The 15,580-nt window shown below is 36.9% G+C and overlaps 2 protein-coding genes across 2 annotated transcripts; both read right to left on the bottom strand.

Moving 5' to 3' along the window:
* Positions 1-1,218: 1,218 nt before the first annotated feature.
* On the bottom strand, positions 1,219-12,921 carry LOC117282015 (thymidine kinase, cytosolic-like). Its single transcript, XM_023858811.2, has 4 exons — positions 12,760-12,921; positions 3,981-4,220; positions 2,565-2,774; positions 1,219-1,824 (listed from the first exon to the last, which is right to left on the bottom strand). Exons 1-4 carry the CDS (start codon positions 12,817-12,819, stop codon positions 1,642-1,644), a joined length of 693 nt encoding a protein of 230 aa, XP_023714579.1. The 5' UTR covers positions 12,820-12,921; the 3' UTR covers positions 1,219-1,641.
* On the bottom strand, positions 6,530-12,715 carry LOC111868285 (ankyrin repeat domain-containing protein 27). Its single transcript, XM_023858810.2, has one exon. It carries the CDS (start codon positions 12,550-12,552, stop codon positions 9,697-9,699), a length of 2,856 nt encoding a protein of 951 aa, XP_023714578.1. The 5' UTR covers positions 12,553-12,715; the 3' UTR covers positions 6,530-9,696.
* Positions 12,922-15,580: the final 2,659 nt, after the last annotated feature.

The following is a 15,580-nucleotide window of genomic DNA, read 5'->3' on the forward strand; positions in this document are numbered from 1 at the left end:
GGAATAGGCGAGTCAACACTCCCTCCCCTTCCCCTCCAGCGGTGACATGGCCAAGGGATGGCGCGGTTGCTATGCAGCAGTAAACAACTCCTGACAGCGTTGCTAGCAACACGGCGCCAGATAACAGTGGCGCCTATTACGTGGCTGTTTTCTGTGTTGTCCGGAACGAGACTAAATAAGGAGCAGCGAAGAATATTCACAGCAGTTCTCGCATTACGAGTGCACGAGTTAGTTCTCAAGTTACGAGTCAGCCAGGCAGTCAACCAGCATTTGCAGTGCAGTATTTGTGATACTGCCGATGGCAGTAAATGTCAGATTGTAATTTGTGTGATTGTAAGAGCGAATTTGAAATAAAATTCGCTATATCAAATAAGGCGTGAAGTTATTTGTCGCGTTATATACCCAACACGTGACAATATATTATTTAGCCATTTAAAAATCATGTGTTAAGGAGCAATAGAAAGGATCGCAGGCAATTAATTCATCCACTGATACAAGAGAAGGATTTTGGGACTTGGGAAAGTAAGATCAGTTAATATTCATTTATATTAAACTCTCACATCTGATGCATTACACTTCTCTCTAAGCAGACAGATGTGTTCTATTTAACCATAAAAATGAAAGAGGTCTGTTCAGTAATAAATGTTTACATTCAAAAAAAAAAGTTTATACATTTATTACTGGACTCATATTTCTATAGACTCAGCTTGAGATACACTTTTAGACTATGTAATATCAAACTAGCCCTTATCTCATTACAAAACACTCTCCATTTCTAAACCCCATCATAAAAATCTCAAGTCTTAAATATTCTAAATCTTCATGATGCCAGTCTCATTCATTCTTTTACACAGCATGTCCCAGGAGGAAAGGTCAATATTCTGGGAGGTCACAGGACATTCTAAGCAAACAAGTGTATATGTATGTATCGTATTCTGAATGGTTTCCGAGATCGAGCTATTTCACTGTACATTTCCAAAATTGTTGATAAGATAGAGATATTATGTAATGCTGGTATTTATTGTTCAAGTGAAAAAGTTGGTACAGTTTATCTAGCATAATAAATTTTCGAAAATTCCATCAACATCAATGCACTTTGCAACCCCTGTGAGGACATGGTGTGTTGCTCGTCTGTGCAGTGAAATAGCTCTATCTCGGAAACTGTTCGGAATAGGACATGCGTACATATACATTTTTTTGCTTAGAATGGCTGATACTATGACTTCCCAGAATATTGAGCTTTCCTCCTGGGACACCCTGTATATGAAGTTTCACTAAATTCTTTATCACTTCTGGGAACAACTAAACATTTCTGTTATTTCACATTCTCTTAACATGTTACCTTATGTTACACTGATTTATTATTATTTTCCTCTGTCTCTTTTTTTGACACGTAATTGCGTCATCCACTCAATAGCCATTCCGAATGGCAAGAGATGTGGGCCTGTTATAAATCTGCTTTTGCCCAATAATACAGACCAGAAGTTCATTATTTCTTTTCCATATTTTCTAATTATATGCTTATCTTTATCTTTACACTTCTACAAAATTTCTTACATAATTAGCTCATCTGTTCATAACAGATATGTAAGCAAATTCAATCAATACTGCTTCTGCAGGACAAATAAGGCATAAGATGGTTCAGTTATAGACAGATATTGCCGTCTCCTGAAATGATTTATTGGGTGACTTCCCACAGTCAACTTCCATGCTTCCTGAGATCTGATTATCCACTTCCTTCAGTGGGGATCTTGACATGGCAGGTTTAAGATGGCACTTTCGACAGACAGCCATGTATTTATCTGTACCACCAATCACCTCCAACTAGTAAGAGAGAATACAAAAAATGTTTGCACCATGTTATTTCACATTCTACAAAAGTATTACTCTAACAATTACTGCACATTTTCTAAGATCTATTATCATACATCATTTCAGGGCCATAAAGAAAGGGGTACTGGTGTCACTGCCACCTCACAAGTTTGTGTGTCTGCCATGTATTGATTAAAAATTAAAAAGCATGGTGTTGGGATGACCTCTAATGACACCATATTCATACCAAATTTTGTAAAATTAAGTCAAGTGGTTCAAAGGTGAATTTTAGGTGCACACAAATATGGCGTGATATTCTCATGAGCCCATTTTTCTTTTTATTTTAAGGAAGGAGAGTAAGCTATGACACACAGATCTGATAACCTGTAACAGCCATCATAGCACTGAATTCTAAATAGCTCTACTTACCTTCAATTAGTGGGCATGCAACAGCATAGTTGGTTCAGGCACTATGCTACAAGCTGAAGGTTGCGGGATCGAATCCCAATGAGGTGGATTTTTTTCAATTGACCTAAACCTTCCAGCCGCACTATTGCCCTGGGGCGAACTCAGTCTCTAACAGAAATGAATACCAGGAATCTTCCTGGGGATAAAGGGTGGACAGCGTGTAATGCTGACAACCTTACCGCCAACTGTGGGCCAATTGTCTAGAGAAAATGTGGGAGCCTCAACATCTCATGACCCTATGGGCTTCCAAGGCCTGTTAAGGGGATACCTTTACTTTTAGTTACCTTCATTTCATTGCCAATCCTCTTTGTAAAAGCAGCGTTCCCAAAGCATAGCATGCAGACAGCACTAAGTTTCACCACATTTTCGGCCAAAGGTATAAGATTCAGAATATCCCCAAATCCAGCTCGTTGAAATGTGCCATCAAGTGCTGCCACAATCATAACCTTCCCAAGGTTTGCCAGACTTTCACAGCACTCCACTATATCAGGGAACTGAAATGGAAAAAAGAAAACGAGTTACTTAAATGGTCAGAAAGAATAATACTTACTTTTAACATTCAGCAAATCAAAATTACAATATGCAACTTAAATGAAGACATATTACTCAGGTTATCTGAAGACAATGAATCAACTGCTGAAGTTATATGGTACAAAATGAGATGGGGGATATGATAATACCTGAGCATCCGACAATACAAAAGGAGGGCTCTCTCTTTTTTTTTTATTATTTTTACATTATTCACCTGAAGAGAATGAGGAAAACAACGCAGTTCTTGGCCAATATAATGGGTAACTTCAATTAAATTTCAATTAAGTGAAGAGCTGGGACATCTGACTCAGTGTATAGCAATAGGCTATGCAACAAACAAATAAACTGACTGATTGATAGGCTACAGGCTGGGTGACCACCATTTGATTCCTGGCAGGGGCAAGGGATTATTCTCTACTCCACAGAATTCAGATTGCTCCTGGGGTCCACCTGACGTAACTAACGGATACTAAGGAATCTTTCATAGGGGTAAAGTAGCCAGGATGTGAAGCTGACTACTCACCTACATTTAGTGACAAGGTTAAAAACGATGGAGCTACACCTCCCCTCTCTCTCACATCTTCATGGTGTGTCACTTAATTAATTATGCACAGGGAAAACTTTACCTTACATTTTACCTTCTTTCCTGAATCAAATACAGAGCATAATTGTCACACAAACATGCTCAGTTTAAACATGGAAACATCACGGCATGATAGAATAAATAAACCTTTGGTTCTTTTACTTTTTAACTGTCTATGAATTATATTTTGGTTGCAAAACTAAAAAATCTCAGATTCAATTTTATTCTTCTGTATCCCAAAGAAACCACCTCCATAAATAAAATCGTACTAAAAACTGCATCCTACAGAAACAGAATCATGAAACTTCATTATACTGAAAAATAACAGTACAGTTCTCATGCCTACATATAAGATTTGTTGGATTTTTCAAGATTAAGTTCCATGATTCAATGCTGCTTGTTTCGGAATAAAAGTGTCACATAGAAAACAGTCGTCATTAGCAGGAAATTGCTTTGGCTGTTTGCTGAAGTATGCAAATTATTCTTCAGCATAAAATCAATGTGCACCAACGAAATACACAGAATGAAACTTTAAATTTCTAGTCAAAATATGCTCTGCATGCGAAAGGAACAGTATGCTACTTACAAACTGGCCTTCATCAATACCAATAACATCATACTCTAGAGCCTTGAATTTGATATCTCTGATCTGTCTTGCAGAAACAGCTGCCAATGACTGCTGATCGTGACTAACAATGTCACTCTCACTGTAACGATCATCATTTGCATATCTCACAACAAGACACTTGCACTTTGCTATCTGGTAACGTCTCAATCTCCGTATCAATTCTGTAGTCTTTCCAGAAAACATTGGACCCAAAATTATCTGAAATCAAATTTCTTAAAGGTAAATATTATTACCGGAAGGAAATAGAAGAGTGGGAAGACCAAGGTTAAGATGGGAAGAATGTGTGTGGCAGGACATAAAGAATTTTGGGTGTAAAGAACTGGAGGAATGTAGCATCGAATAGAGAAGAATTGCGAGCAATCCTGAGGAAGGCCAGGGCTCACAAAGGGCTGTCATGCCAGTGATGATGATGATATATTATTACTGCGCCCATTAGCATTTTATCTATTATCACCAGTTACTTTTGGGATTTAGACCAATTGACAGTGGCTGGTTCAGCCACAAGCTTAGTGAAATAGAATACAAATAATTCCATGTACAAACTTGTAAAGTTGGTAATTATTTAGCCTGGCAAAAAATGTCTTGTATTTATAGAATGTGTGTGTTCATCAACTTATTCACAGTTTAATTTAATCTACAATTTTCACCAAAATCTATTTCAGTATCACCCCTCTATCTTCCAGCAGCTCTTGTTCTATGATTTTCTCAAACTGAAAGTTTATACATATTTCTGATGTCCCCTATGCATGTTACAGGGCATCCTATCTCATACTTCTTGACTTTATCACCCTCAAAATACTAACCCTTTCCCATAATTTTCATTATCAACTTATCAACTACAAAATTAGCTTATGAAAATCAAAAACAGGCATTTTGATTTTGGATAACATAAAACTCCTACCATATGTTGTTCCTGTACAAGAACTACTGGAAGATATGTCAAACAATGTAAGATATAACTCTCAGCACTGAATCTTAATGTGGCAGTAATTCTTGGGTTGTGACAGAGGTGTCCAACAGTTGACCTGTATAAGAAAATTATGATATTGGAAGCCTTCCAACAGAGGACAAAAATGGTTATGTTAAGTGAAGAGAATATGGATCTCCTTGTTATATATAAATTTCTGTACTTCTTTACGTCCTCTTTCCTATGTCCAGATATCTTCCTCAGCAATGGAACAGTGATAAAGAACTACACTTCAACAATAAACCTAAAATGTGTGAAATTAAACAATGCAAAAATATCATAAGAGGTTAAATAGTTTAAACTTTTATGATACTGTTAGTGTGAAAGACCAGAATGAAACAAATTAAATTTAATGCACAAATATTTCACTTTTAACATAAAAATATTCTTAGCTCTCTTCTTATTCACTTAGGATATCTGCAGCCATTCATGGTGGTATATAAAATAGGTACATAAATGTATGGGGGGGGGAAGATTTTCCCATTATTGCATTCTAATTTTAAAAGAAGAAATGAGGGATGGGACAAATAACTCCACAGAAAATAATGCTTCTTTAATTATTCTCTATAGAATTTTTCATTTTCACAAATTATATTTATTTTAAACATATAAAACATAACATTGCCAAGTAATGAAAATTATTCATATTTAATATCAGTAATTCTAAATAGAAATACAGACCATAATGGATTTACCATTTTGAATATTTTATACAAAACGTCCTTCCATACTTCAATGATTCTATATTATCGCTGCACCTATTACATATTCTTAAGCAAATAAAGCTGGAGAAAAATACATTCTCAAAATTTGATTTATCTAATCCTTCCAGCTGCACTATGGCCATGAGGTTGGCTCAGCCTCTAACATAAATGAGTCTCATCAACATCTCACAACACTACGAGCCTCCATGGCCTGTTACAGGGATAGCTTTTTTTTTTAATTAGCTACTATACTGCACTATAGCATACTGCACATCTTAAAGACAATCAATATGTCTTCCACATATTAACTGATTTTCCTGCAAGAATCCAAATTCAGTAAACACAATTCAGTTCTTCTGTTAAGATATGTCACAGTGAAAGTTGTTAATAATGTACGTAAGTCAATAAATAAGTTACAAATGGATATAGAACTTAAACAAATGAGAGTACTGATTTGAAAACTGCTTTTATTTCTCAACATAATCTCCCTGTACATTGAGGCATCTGTCCCATTGTTTCACAAGCCCCTGAAAACCAGCAGAATAAAATTATTTGGGCTGCTGTCGGAACCAGGCATGTTCACATGGCATGGCTAGACCCATTCTTTGCATTTTGTGTTGTGCGGTCAGCATGCACGGCACCCATCGTGCACAGACTTTGTGAAAACCTAACCTGTCTTGCATTATGAGGTAGGCCATGCCACATGAACATGCCTGGTTCTGACAGCAGCCCAAAGAAATTAATGCTGGTGGTTTTCAGGAGCTTGTGAAATGATGGGACAAGTGCCTCAATATACAGGGAGAAATTGTTGAGAAATAAAAGCATTTTTCAAATCAGTACTCTTATTTAAGTTCTATATCCATTTGTGACTTACTTATTGACTTAGCCTTGTAGATTTCTTTTTCTTGATGTGCACAGAACCAACAATGAAAATCACCTATTCAGTCTTCTTAGTCTTCAGGTTCATATACAGAAGAAGCTAAAAGTTGAGGAATTACAATTTTGTTCACAGAGCTATACCTCCATTTCCCTCTACTTCTAAAATGGTAAGTCACTTCAGTACAAGGAAGAACAACTTTACACTTTTAGTGAAAGTATCCAACATCAAATTTTAAAGAAATCTAATGGTTTAGGCCCTGATTAGTAGGTCTCAGAACAAATGCCTCAAATTCTAATGCTGAGTATAGTATGCAATAAAACACACTACTGAAAAGAGAACGGCTGTGCAAGGTAGGAAGGATTCCATGCTTAGCATGTTACAATATGCTTTTGCTTAAGTTTATTACACACACTGGAAAGGTTATTAATCGTTCCTGTGTTTAACATGAAAATCCGTGAATTGTATGTCCACAAAATGAAGATTTATATTCCACAGCCTGAAAAACTTAAGCTCCTTTATATTTTGAAGCACATGTAAATAAGAAACAAAGTGAAGAAAGCAGTCTTAAGAAACAAAGTGTTATTACTGACTAGAATAATATACATAACAAGTATTTTTTTCTTCAGACTACTGCATTCTTAATTGAGGGCCAACACATGAAAGAAACAGCAAATATTAAAACCAGAGACCCCTTTTTATGTATGCTCATAATCTTATCAGTTAATAATGCAGTCACAGAAGATTCTTTAGTATGGATAAGTGTCACAGAAAGACAAGAAACATGAGAAAATTGTCCCAATGCAGTGCTGTTTACCAAAAACCAAATAACAACCATGAAGGTGTCTCAATGTGGGAGGCAGTAACTGTACAATTTGGTTTGTGATTTGGGGCTGAAAATCTCTTCCCTGGTCAAAGAAGTCTGTCATTAAACAATCTTCAATTTCTCACTTGTCTTCTGCTAGGCAATTAAAAATTCACTCATTCATGAAATGTGAATTTTCACATCCCTGACAGTACTAGAGCAGCCATTACAATAAACACACAAAATATGGAATGTAAGAATCAAAACTGTAAATAAACCAGCACAATTAAATGAAAGTCATCAGGTACTATTAACATATCAGTTTGAAAAATGTTCTGAAAACATTATTTTTTAAAAATTAATTTCTATAGTTCAGATGCCCTTCTATTATGATTATTTAATTACAGTATGCCCATAACTCAACTGAAAACTGCTCCCCCAGGCTAGGAATCAAACCTACAACATACTTCTTATCAGTAGGTAAGGTGCATAAAGATATTACTTGCCTGTTTCCATTTATATGAAATAATGAATGTGTATAAAAAATTTGGTCAGAAAATTTTAAGGACCCCACTTAGGAGGCTTGGGAATCAGCAGTAGCATCATATTAAAATGTATCTTAAAGAAACAGGGTTGGGCAATGTGGGCTAGACCTATCTGGCTTAGGATAGGTTCCAGTGGCAAGCTCTTCAAGCACAATAATGAACCTAAAAAACTTGTGCTCCATGGAGATCCTCAGTTTTGTTTCACATCTGCTTGGAAGAGGAAATGGACAAGAAAGCAGAAAGCTACAGGTTCAACTCCACACTTTGGCAACATTCCTCAATCAGAAAGAAACACACATTTCTCGGAACTTTCAAATTATTTTGTGGTTTTGTTTTCATTGTCAATATCTAGATGATATAGGATTGAATGACAGGGTGATTGATAAACTGGCATCTATATGGAAGGGAACAGTCATGGTGTAGTTGAGGTACTATCCTAACAATTATCTGGAGGGCCTGAGGAAAACCATGAACAAGCACAGTCAGGATAGTCAGTGTTTCAGACAAGATTTGAACAAGGCACATTACAAATACAGACCTACAGCATTATGGCTACACTAACTTCTATATCAAATCACAATTCATTTATCTGATTATTACACAAATGCCACCAAGCGAAACCATCTCCACTTTCTGGAATTCAAGAGATGACAGTGTAAGTTTGGATTGTATACCGCTGTATGGAGAATTAAGCTGGGTCAGCTGTGTTGTAGCACTCGTGTTCTTCTGAAGGCGGTTGGCAGTGCCAATAATCATTACAGCTGTTTCCGAGGAACATACTGCCACCATCTTCAGTGCTGGCCTTGGCATCCCACTAGTTATTAATGTTTATAGTCACAGCCACAAAACTTCAAATAATGCGACAACTACTTCACCATTAATGGGCATTATTAAGAAGCTTGATTTCTGTCCAGATTTATCATGTACCACTGAATAATAACTGCAGGTAAATTCAAGTCTTGAAAATGTTAGTTATGGGCTTCTTAGAGCTGAACCCTACAGTGGGCTTCTATAGTAATGAACATGGGCTCCATAAAACAGGTAATTACTAGAAAAAACAACATTTTTTTTGAGTATGGGGGGAGGAAACAACACTGCATGCAAGGAATATTTTTAACAATATTATATATGTCTGTTAGCTCTTGAGGAACAAGTTCAGTGAAGATAGTTATGTTGTTTAACTTAATAAGAGGGCATAAATTATATTTCTCATAGAAAACAATCTCAGTATTATTATTATGGAAATATGCATATAATGGTATAAACCACCTGGAATGAGTTATTACATTTTTGCTTTTTTAGAAAAAACACATTCAGTATTGCTGTATTAACACTTTACCATATAACCTGATTCTGTCCATACAAAATTCAAAGACGTAAAAGTAAATACATCAAAATCAGAATTATCTAAAATGTTTTGTCTAGGTACATACACAGCCCAATAATTGTATTATTTCAACTTTCATCCAATTACCATTTTACAGGTGTCAAAGTAGCTAATGACACTTGAATCGGCGCATTTCAAAATATCTTAAATATGGTAATCAGTTTTTATTTTAGTTTCCTACTCTGATACTTTCACATTGTACAATATAACAGTAGTGATGTTAAACTCAAATAATTATACTGTTTTCTTACATTTCACCATCCAGCAAGAGCAGCAAAACTATGCATCAAAGAACATTATTTTAATTAAAGTGCTACCCTTTTCTGTAAGTTTATCTTATGGAAGTTACCAGTGTTTAAAGACAAGGCTAGAGTAAGTAGCTGTCAAACTTATGCTTCTTCCTTTTCTTCCCAAGGAAGGGAAATGCTGGGTTTTTCATCCCTGAGTAGGTGTACAACTGCCAGTGACTTCTTTTCCTCCGCTTCATCCAGTGGTGTTTTACCATTGGAATTTCTGATATCCAGAATAGGACTATGTTTCAGAATCAGTTCTACTAATCTCGAGTTTCCTGTGAAACTCGCACAATGCAACGCTGTATTCCCTCCAGAATCTTGAATATCAGGATCGCAGTCCCCAGACTCAAGCAGAAGTTTTGCAGCTTGGATACACTGATTTTGACAGGCAAGATGCAGTGGGGTCGCACCTTTCGTTCCAGTCACAACATTGATCCCAGCACCGGCATCAAGCAGAAGCCTCATCATATCAACATGTCCCTGCATTGATGCTATGTGCAAAGGAGTAAAACCATCAGAATTACAAATGTTGATATTTAAAATGTCTTTATCTAGCTTTATGTCATCCTCAAAAAGATCACTGTCATCCGGCTTGCATTTCTCACAAGTGCACAATGGATGGCAAAGAGATTTGACATTTGATGGCAGATGCACTTCACAACTGTTTGAAGCTGAAACAGGACCATCCAAACCCAAATAAAAACACGCTAATCTTATGTCACCATATGCAATTGCCTGCAACAGTCTCTCCACTTTCTTCATTTGTTCTGTTGACTGAGGGTGAATACCATGTTGTTTCTTCCTTGGTTTATTCCCAAGCCCATTTGATGACTTTATGCTATCATCCATGAAATCTAATGTTGGTTTAGTACCAGCTACAATATCAACGTACACTTCATCTGAACAATTTTTTAATTCCTTGTGACATGTCTCAGACTTTACATTACAGAGAGTTTTATTCATATTAATGAGCAATTTTGAAACGTGAAGGTTGTGAGCAATGTCCATCGGTGTTAGATGACGTTTATTTTTCACATCTGGACGTCCTCCATACTCCAATAATATCTGCACTATACTCTCATATCCCCATCGTGCTGCACGATGAAGAGGCGTATCACCATTGGTATTTTGAGAGTTCACGTCCAATTTTGAGCCTGTATGTTCTGCAAAGTATAACAACGCTTTGACACACACTTCATGGCCATTGTTGGAGGCTAGATGAAGGGGAGTATTGCCATCATTGTCACAAATACTAATTACAGCTCCTGAATGAAGTAGCAGAAGTAATGCATTCTGATGACCTTTTGCTGCTGTGTAGTGAAGGGGAGTTGAGCCACTGTAGTCTAAAGCATTTATATTTGATCCAGAGCAAAGCAGCTCGTCCACAATAAGGGGACGACCAAAGAGACAGGCAACATGAAGAGCAGTAAAGCCTTTATCATCACATGAATTAATTGTGGGAGTTGTATCACAAAGACGTTTATTAAGTAGACTTTCACATTTGTCGCAGGAACACAGAGGATGACAAAGATGAGGAAGCAAGTCCTCGTTACTGCTTACTGATCTGTTGCCAGGACATTTCTGATTTTTTGACAGTATTTCCTTAACTTTTTCAATATTGCCCAACCTAATTTGATCAAAGAAGTGTGTTACACAAGATGTTTCAACTGTCGCTAACCTTCCATTTTTATTCATTTTTGTATTTTTCATACCCAATGTATTACAGCCATCTTCGTTACTTTGACTTTCATAAACGTACTGTGCTTCAGGAACTGAAGAGCCAAGAAGAATGCCAGACTTTATGTGCTCAATTGCAGCTTCGAGCGTGGTAATAAGGAAACTGTATTCATCGACATGACAAGCATAACAGGAAGAAAACCGGAACTGCTTCATATATGTCAGATGAGCAACCCAGTTGGGAAGATTTGTTTTAATTATAAGAAACACAATCAATGGCAATAAATCATCTGCAGTAATAAGATTTCCACTCATCCTCTCTCTACCACTGACATCAGGATTTGACTTTGAAATGGATGCTATCACTCGTCTCAAGCAACCGATCTTCCCAAGAACAGTACTATAGCCTTCTATTCTTGCTAATTCTTGCTTAGCTCTTGGAACTGTCTCGTACAAATCAGATCTCACTTCAAGATCTCGTAACTGAATATCAGAGAGGTTACGCACAACTTTATTTAGAGATGCGTCATCATAAGCAGTGCAGGCTGTTATACCTTTTATGAGCTTCTTATAAATTGTATGGTGAACATATGTTTCAACTGAAAGTTTAATATTTTCTAACAGATGTTTATCTTCACCAGTTTTTTCTCGAAGACGAGCATCTTTTAATGCTATCTGCAAGCATGACACATATAACGCTCCAACAAGATCCTTCTGAACTTGAAGAGGTTCTAGTTCAAGACTGCTGTTAAGAGAAAGAAAATTTAGAATTACTTCATCCATCTTTTCCAATACTTCTCTTCCAGCACTCTGTGTCCACAGAAGGTCTATACAGTCTCGCAAAGTACGGACAGTTACAATTCTTGTTTCATCATTCTGTGCACAACTGAAGTCTGTGTGTCTTTCCAGAGGGCTTTCTACACACAAAACTTTGTACTTCAAAAGGTCATTTGTATAAAATGTTTCTTCAAACAGAATGTGTGTACTATATGGTCGGGAAATATCGGTCTGTTCCACAATTATTAACTTGTTTGACATCTTCACATCCTTACCGTTTAGCGTCCTAAAATGACTTTCTGGCAGTTCATCACTTGGAATAAGAATGTGGCTGAAGAAGTCCTCATCAGTAAGCGTATATTTCGGCAACGACCCTGACCGAGGGACGCATATAACCCAACCTTCCAGTGTAGCTTTCAGAAACAGATCATTATGATCAGCTTTCAGAATTTGAAAAAACGAATTTTCATCCAAATTCTCGTCGTAACTGAACTCCATAATAGGCAAGAAGAAATAATAGTTCAAAATCTTAAAGTAGTAAATGCTGGCACGCACACAACTTTTACAATATAACTTCCGTTGCTTAGAAACCGGTCCAACACTAACCTACAGTGCCATACGAACCATTCTGTCTACTGCAAACATGGAGATTACCAAAATGGAACATTATTATAATTCATGAAATATCGCTAATTTCAACCGTACCTGAATCTGACCTTTCCTAGGATCAACAAGTTCAATAACACTGCAACTCACATCTGACATTATTTACAATAAAACAACAAACCCTTATATATTTAAGAAATAGAAGAACAATCACAGTCCGGTTCAATATTATTTCCCGCCTTTCTACGAAACTCGATTCTTAGTTCGATTAGAATGCGTGTGACTAATCCATCATGTTGGTAAACATCGAAAACAAAAAATGTGTTTCTGCTTGTTTCCAATCTTCACCCGTTATAAAGTGAATTAAAAAGGGGTAGGCTAGCAAACTCACACCTTGACACAAGGTTATATTAATAAATTTCACGAAGTCGGCAGGAAATGTTTGTAACAGACACATACCGAAAAGAGATAAATGTTTTGGTGTAAGAGCAAAGATACGAGAAAATTACATCAGAAAAGAACCAAATAAAATTATTCGCATATTCTGGAAGGCACGAACCCAAGGGACGCTATTTACGATGGGTCCAGTATTGATGCCTCATGACAGTTATACTGACAATTTCAGCTATACTGCAGACGGTTCCTGCTGTCGGTATATTAGAATCATAGGGATTCACTGACCCTATAGCCGCAGTAGGGAAAGTAAAAACGTAAAAACGCTGAGCTTGCAACGCAGTTGGCCGTCGATGATGAAGTCATTTGTATTTACCTGCTACGTAATCTACATCTTGTACATATGGTGAAAGTTTCTATTTAAGGTCAATTGGATTCTAAGCAAAGGAAACCAGTCCTCATTTTGACTTTCAGTGTGGGTATCACGACGCCGTTCACTGGCTCATGGGCGCCAAGGCCAGGCCAGAAGATTCCGACTATTCGTGGAAGCGATACAAGGGACAAGAAGAGTCCTTCACAGGCTCACCGACGTTTTCATAATAACAATTTGCTGAACAATCAGCATTAAATAAGTGGCTAACTAATCTGACCGAGTCCATCTCCCAAACTGACAAGACCTCTTCCCCTTGGGCTCCATCATAAGACAGGACTCCGAAATCAACTTCTGTAGTTAACTACCAAGTTGTACATTCCAATCCGTATGGACTTGCACCACAACAATGTAGTCTCACAGCAAGACCGGTTTAAGATCTATAAGACTAAAATTTTATTTACAAAATAAGGAAGCCAGAACAAAGCAAATTCAGAAGAGTACAATGGAACTCTAAAAGAACAGCAATTCCTGTTTTGAGTCCATGTTTTTCAGCGAGGCTATACTTCAATTCTAACAAATAAACCTCAAAATTTCGCCGAGCGAAATATGTCAACAGGTCAAGATCACATTATTTCAACGTTCACAAGTTTATTTTTTCTCAGACTCTGAACGCAATTGATAACCAATTTCAACCGCAACCGTTTTAATTCTCTTCAGGCTCAAATAAGGAATTCCTTGAGTGCTTATCGCTGTGTTCAAGATTCTGTTCTACTTCAGCTTTGCACTCCCAGGCTTATTAAGAAACACAAACTGTGCAGTNATATTCAATTGCCTTCTGTTCGTACGTACACTGCTCTGTTCCCAGCCATACATAATGATTAAATACTATTACTGCAATATTTTAACTATTACAGCAGTGCTATCCGAAGAAGACATTATGAAACAGAAAAAGATACGAGTCATGTAGATGCACTGAAATTAATAATTTCTTTGCTTGAAATTCAAATTGAAGGGGAATATTTTACTTTGTGCAAAGAATCAATGGATAACGAGACTCGCTTCATCGCTGCTTCTAAATAACAAAACATCAATTTAGTTTATTTTTGTTAATGAAAATTCAGTATGTTCTGACGACACAGAATATTTCACTTATGGAAATAATAATACCAGCATGAAAAGTAACAATTGACTTATGGAGAGATTATTAAATAAAGCCTATATTTTGTTTCAGATTTCAGTTTTATAATGCTGTACTCGTATGATAGGATCCAGTTGAAAATGTTTGAAAATAACTAAAATCTGTATTCGTCATATATGTCGATGAATTCTAAATAATAAAACTTTTCAGGATTCTTCCTACGTCGCACTCAAACACGCGAATTACGCCAATCCTCTTTTATGTGAGCATTCTTTCTACATACATTTGTGTATCGTGTTCTGTGTTGTNTACAGCGAAGTGGTGCCCCTCGCGTTTCGTGAAAGTGGGGATGTTCTGATGGACAGGATAATTACCATTTCACTAGATGGCCCTGCATGTTACATCTACGTTGGTGTTCACCTGACATGAACTATGTAACGCTACGCGTATTTACTTAAACCTGGTTCTGAAGTCCCGCCTCCCTGGCACAATTCTAATCCCATTACGAGATTTTTCAACTGAGTTTCATTTCATTTCCAGAACCTCTGGAGTCGAACCTAGGTCTGTATCGTGCTGTTCCAAGACGTTTGCACAAAGCGTTATGCAGCAGAATAAATGGAGTAGAATGTTATGAAGAGATAATGTATTTAGATGTGGTAGTCCTCAGATTCGAACTCAGGCCATTTGAATGGTTTCCAGTGCATCTACAATTTTTGCCCGTGTATGTTTGGAATTTTGTAGCTAACAACCATACATTCATATAAAAAACTCCATTTTAGGTGTGGAATTTCTGTTTACTCATCCGAGGTAAAGAATCCGCCATATTGTCTATTTATAACCTCATAGTAACCTTGAAGTATTTAGGCGGGGAGGAGGCGGTGAGATGCAGGCGCGTGGCTGAATCGTCATTCCCTTGTTTATGTCCAGCAGATTTGTTACGTCATTATTTCCGTTGGATTTATTACGTCACGACTTCCAGTGTCGGACTGTACACATCAACACAGCGACAGTTTCAC

The sequence above is a fragment of the Cryptotermes secundus genome, unplaced genomic scaffold, assembly GCF_002891405.2.
Source record: "Cryptotermes secundus unplaced genomic scaffold, Csec_1.0 scaffold1003, whole genome shotgun sequence".
NCBI classification, from domain to species: domain Eukaryota; kingdom Metazoa; phylum Arthropoda; class Insecta; order Blattodea; family Kalotermitidae; genus Cryptotermes; species Cryptotermes secundus.

Coding starts and splice junctions, on each gene's coding strand:
- LOC111868285 (XM_023858810.2), bottom strand. CDS start 12,552: ATGGAGTTCAGTTACGACGAGAATTTGGATGAAAATTCGTTTTTTCAA.
- LOC117282015 (XM_023858811.2), bottom strand. CDS start 12,819: ATGTCAGATGTGAGTTGCAGTGTTATTGAACTTGTTGATCCTAGGAAA. Junction 4,221..12,759: donor CTAGGAAAGGTCAGATTCAG/GTACGGTTGAAA, acceptor ATTTGATTTCAG/ATAATTTTGGGTCCAATGTT. Junction 1,825..2,564: donor GGATTGGCAATGAAATGAAG/GTAACTAAAAGT, acceptor CTCTCTTACTAG/TTGGAGGTGATTGGTGGTAC.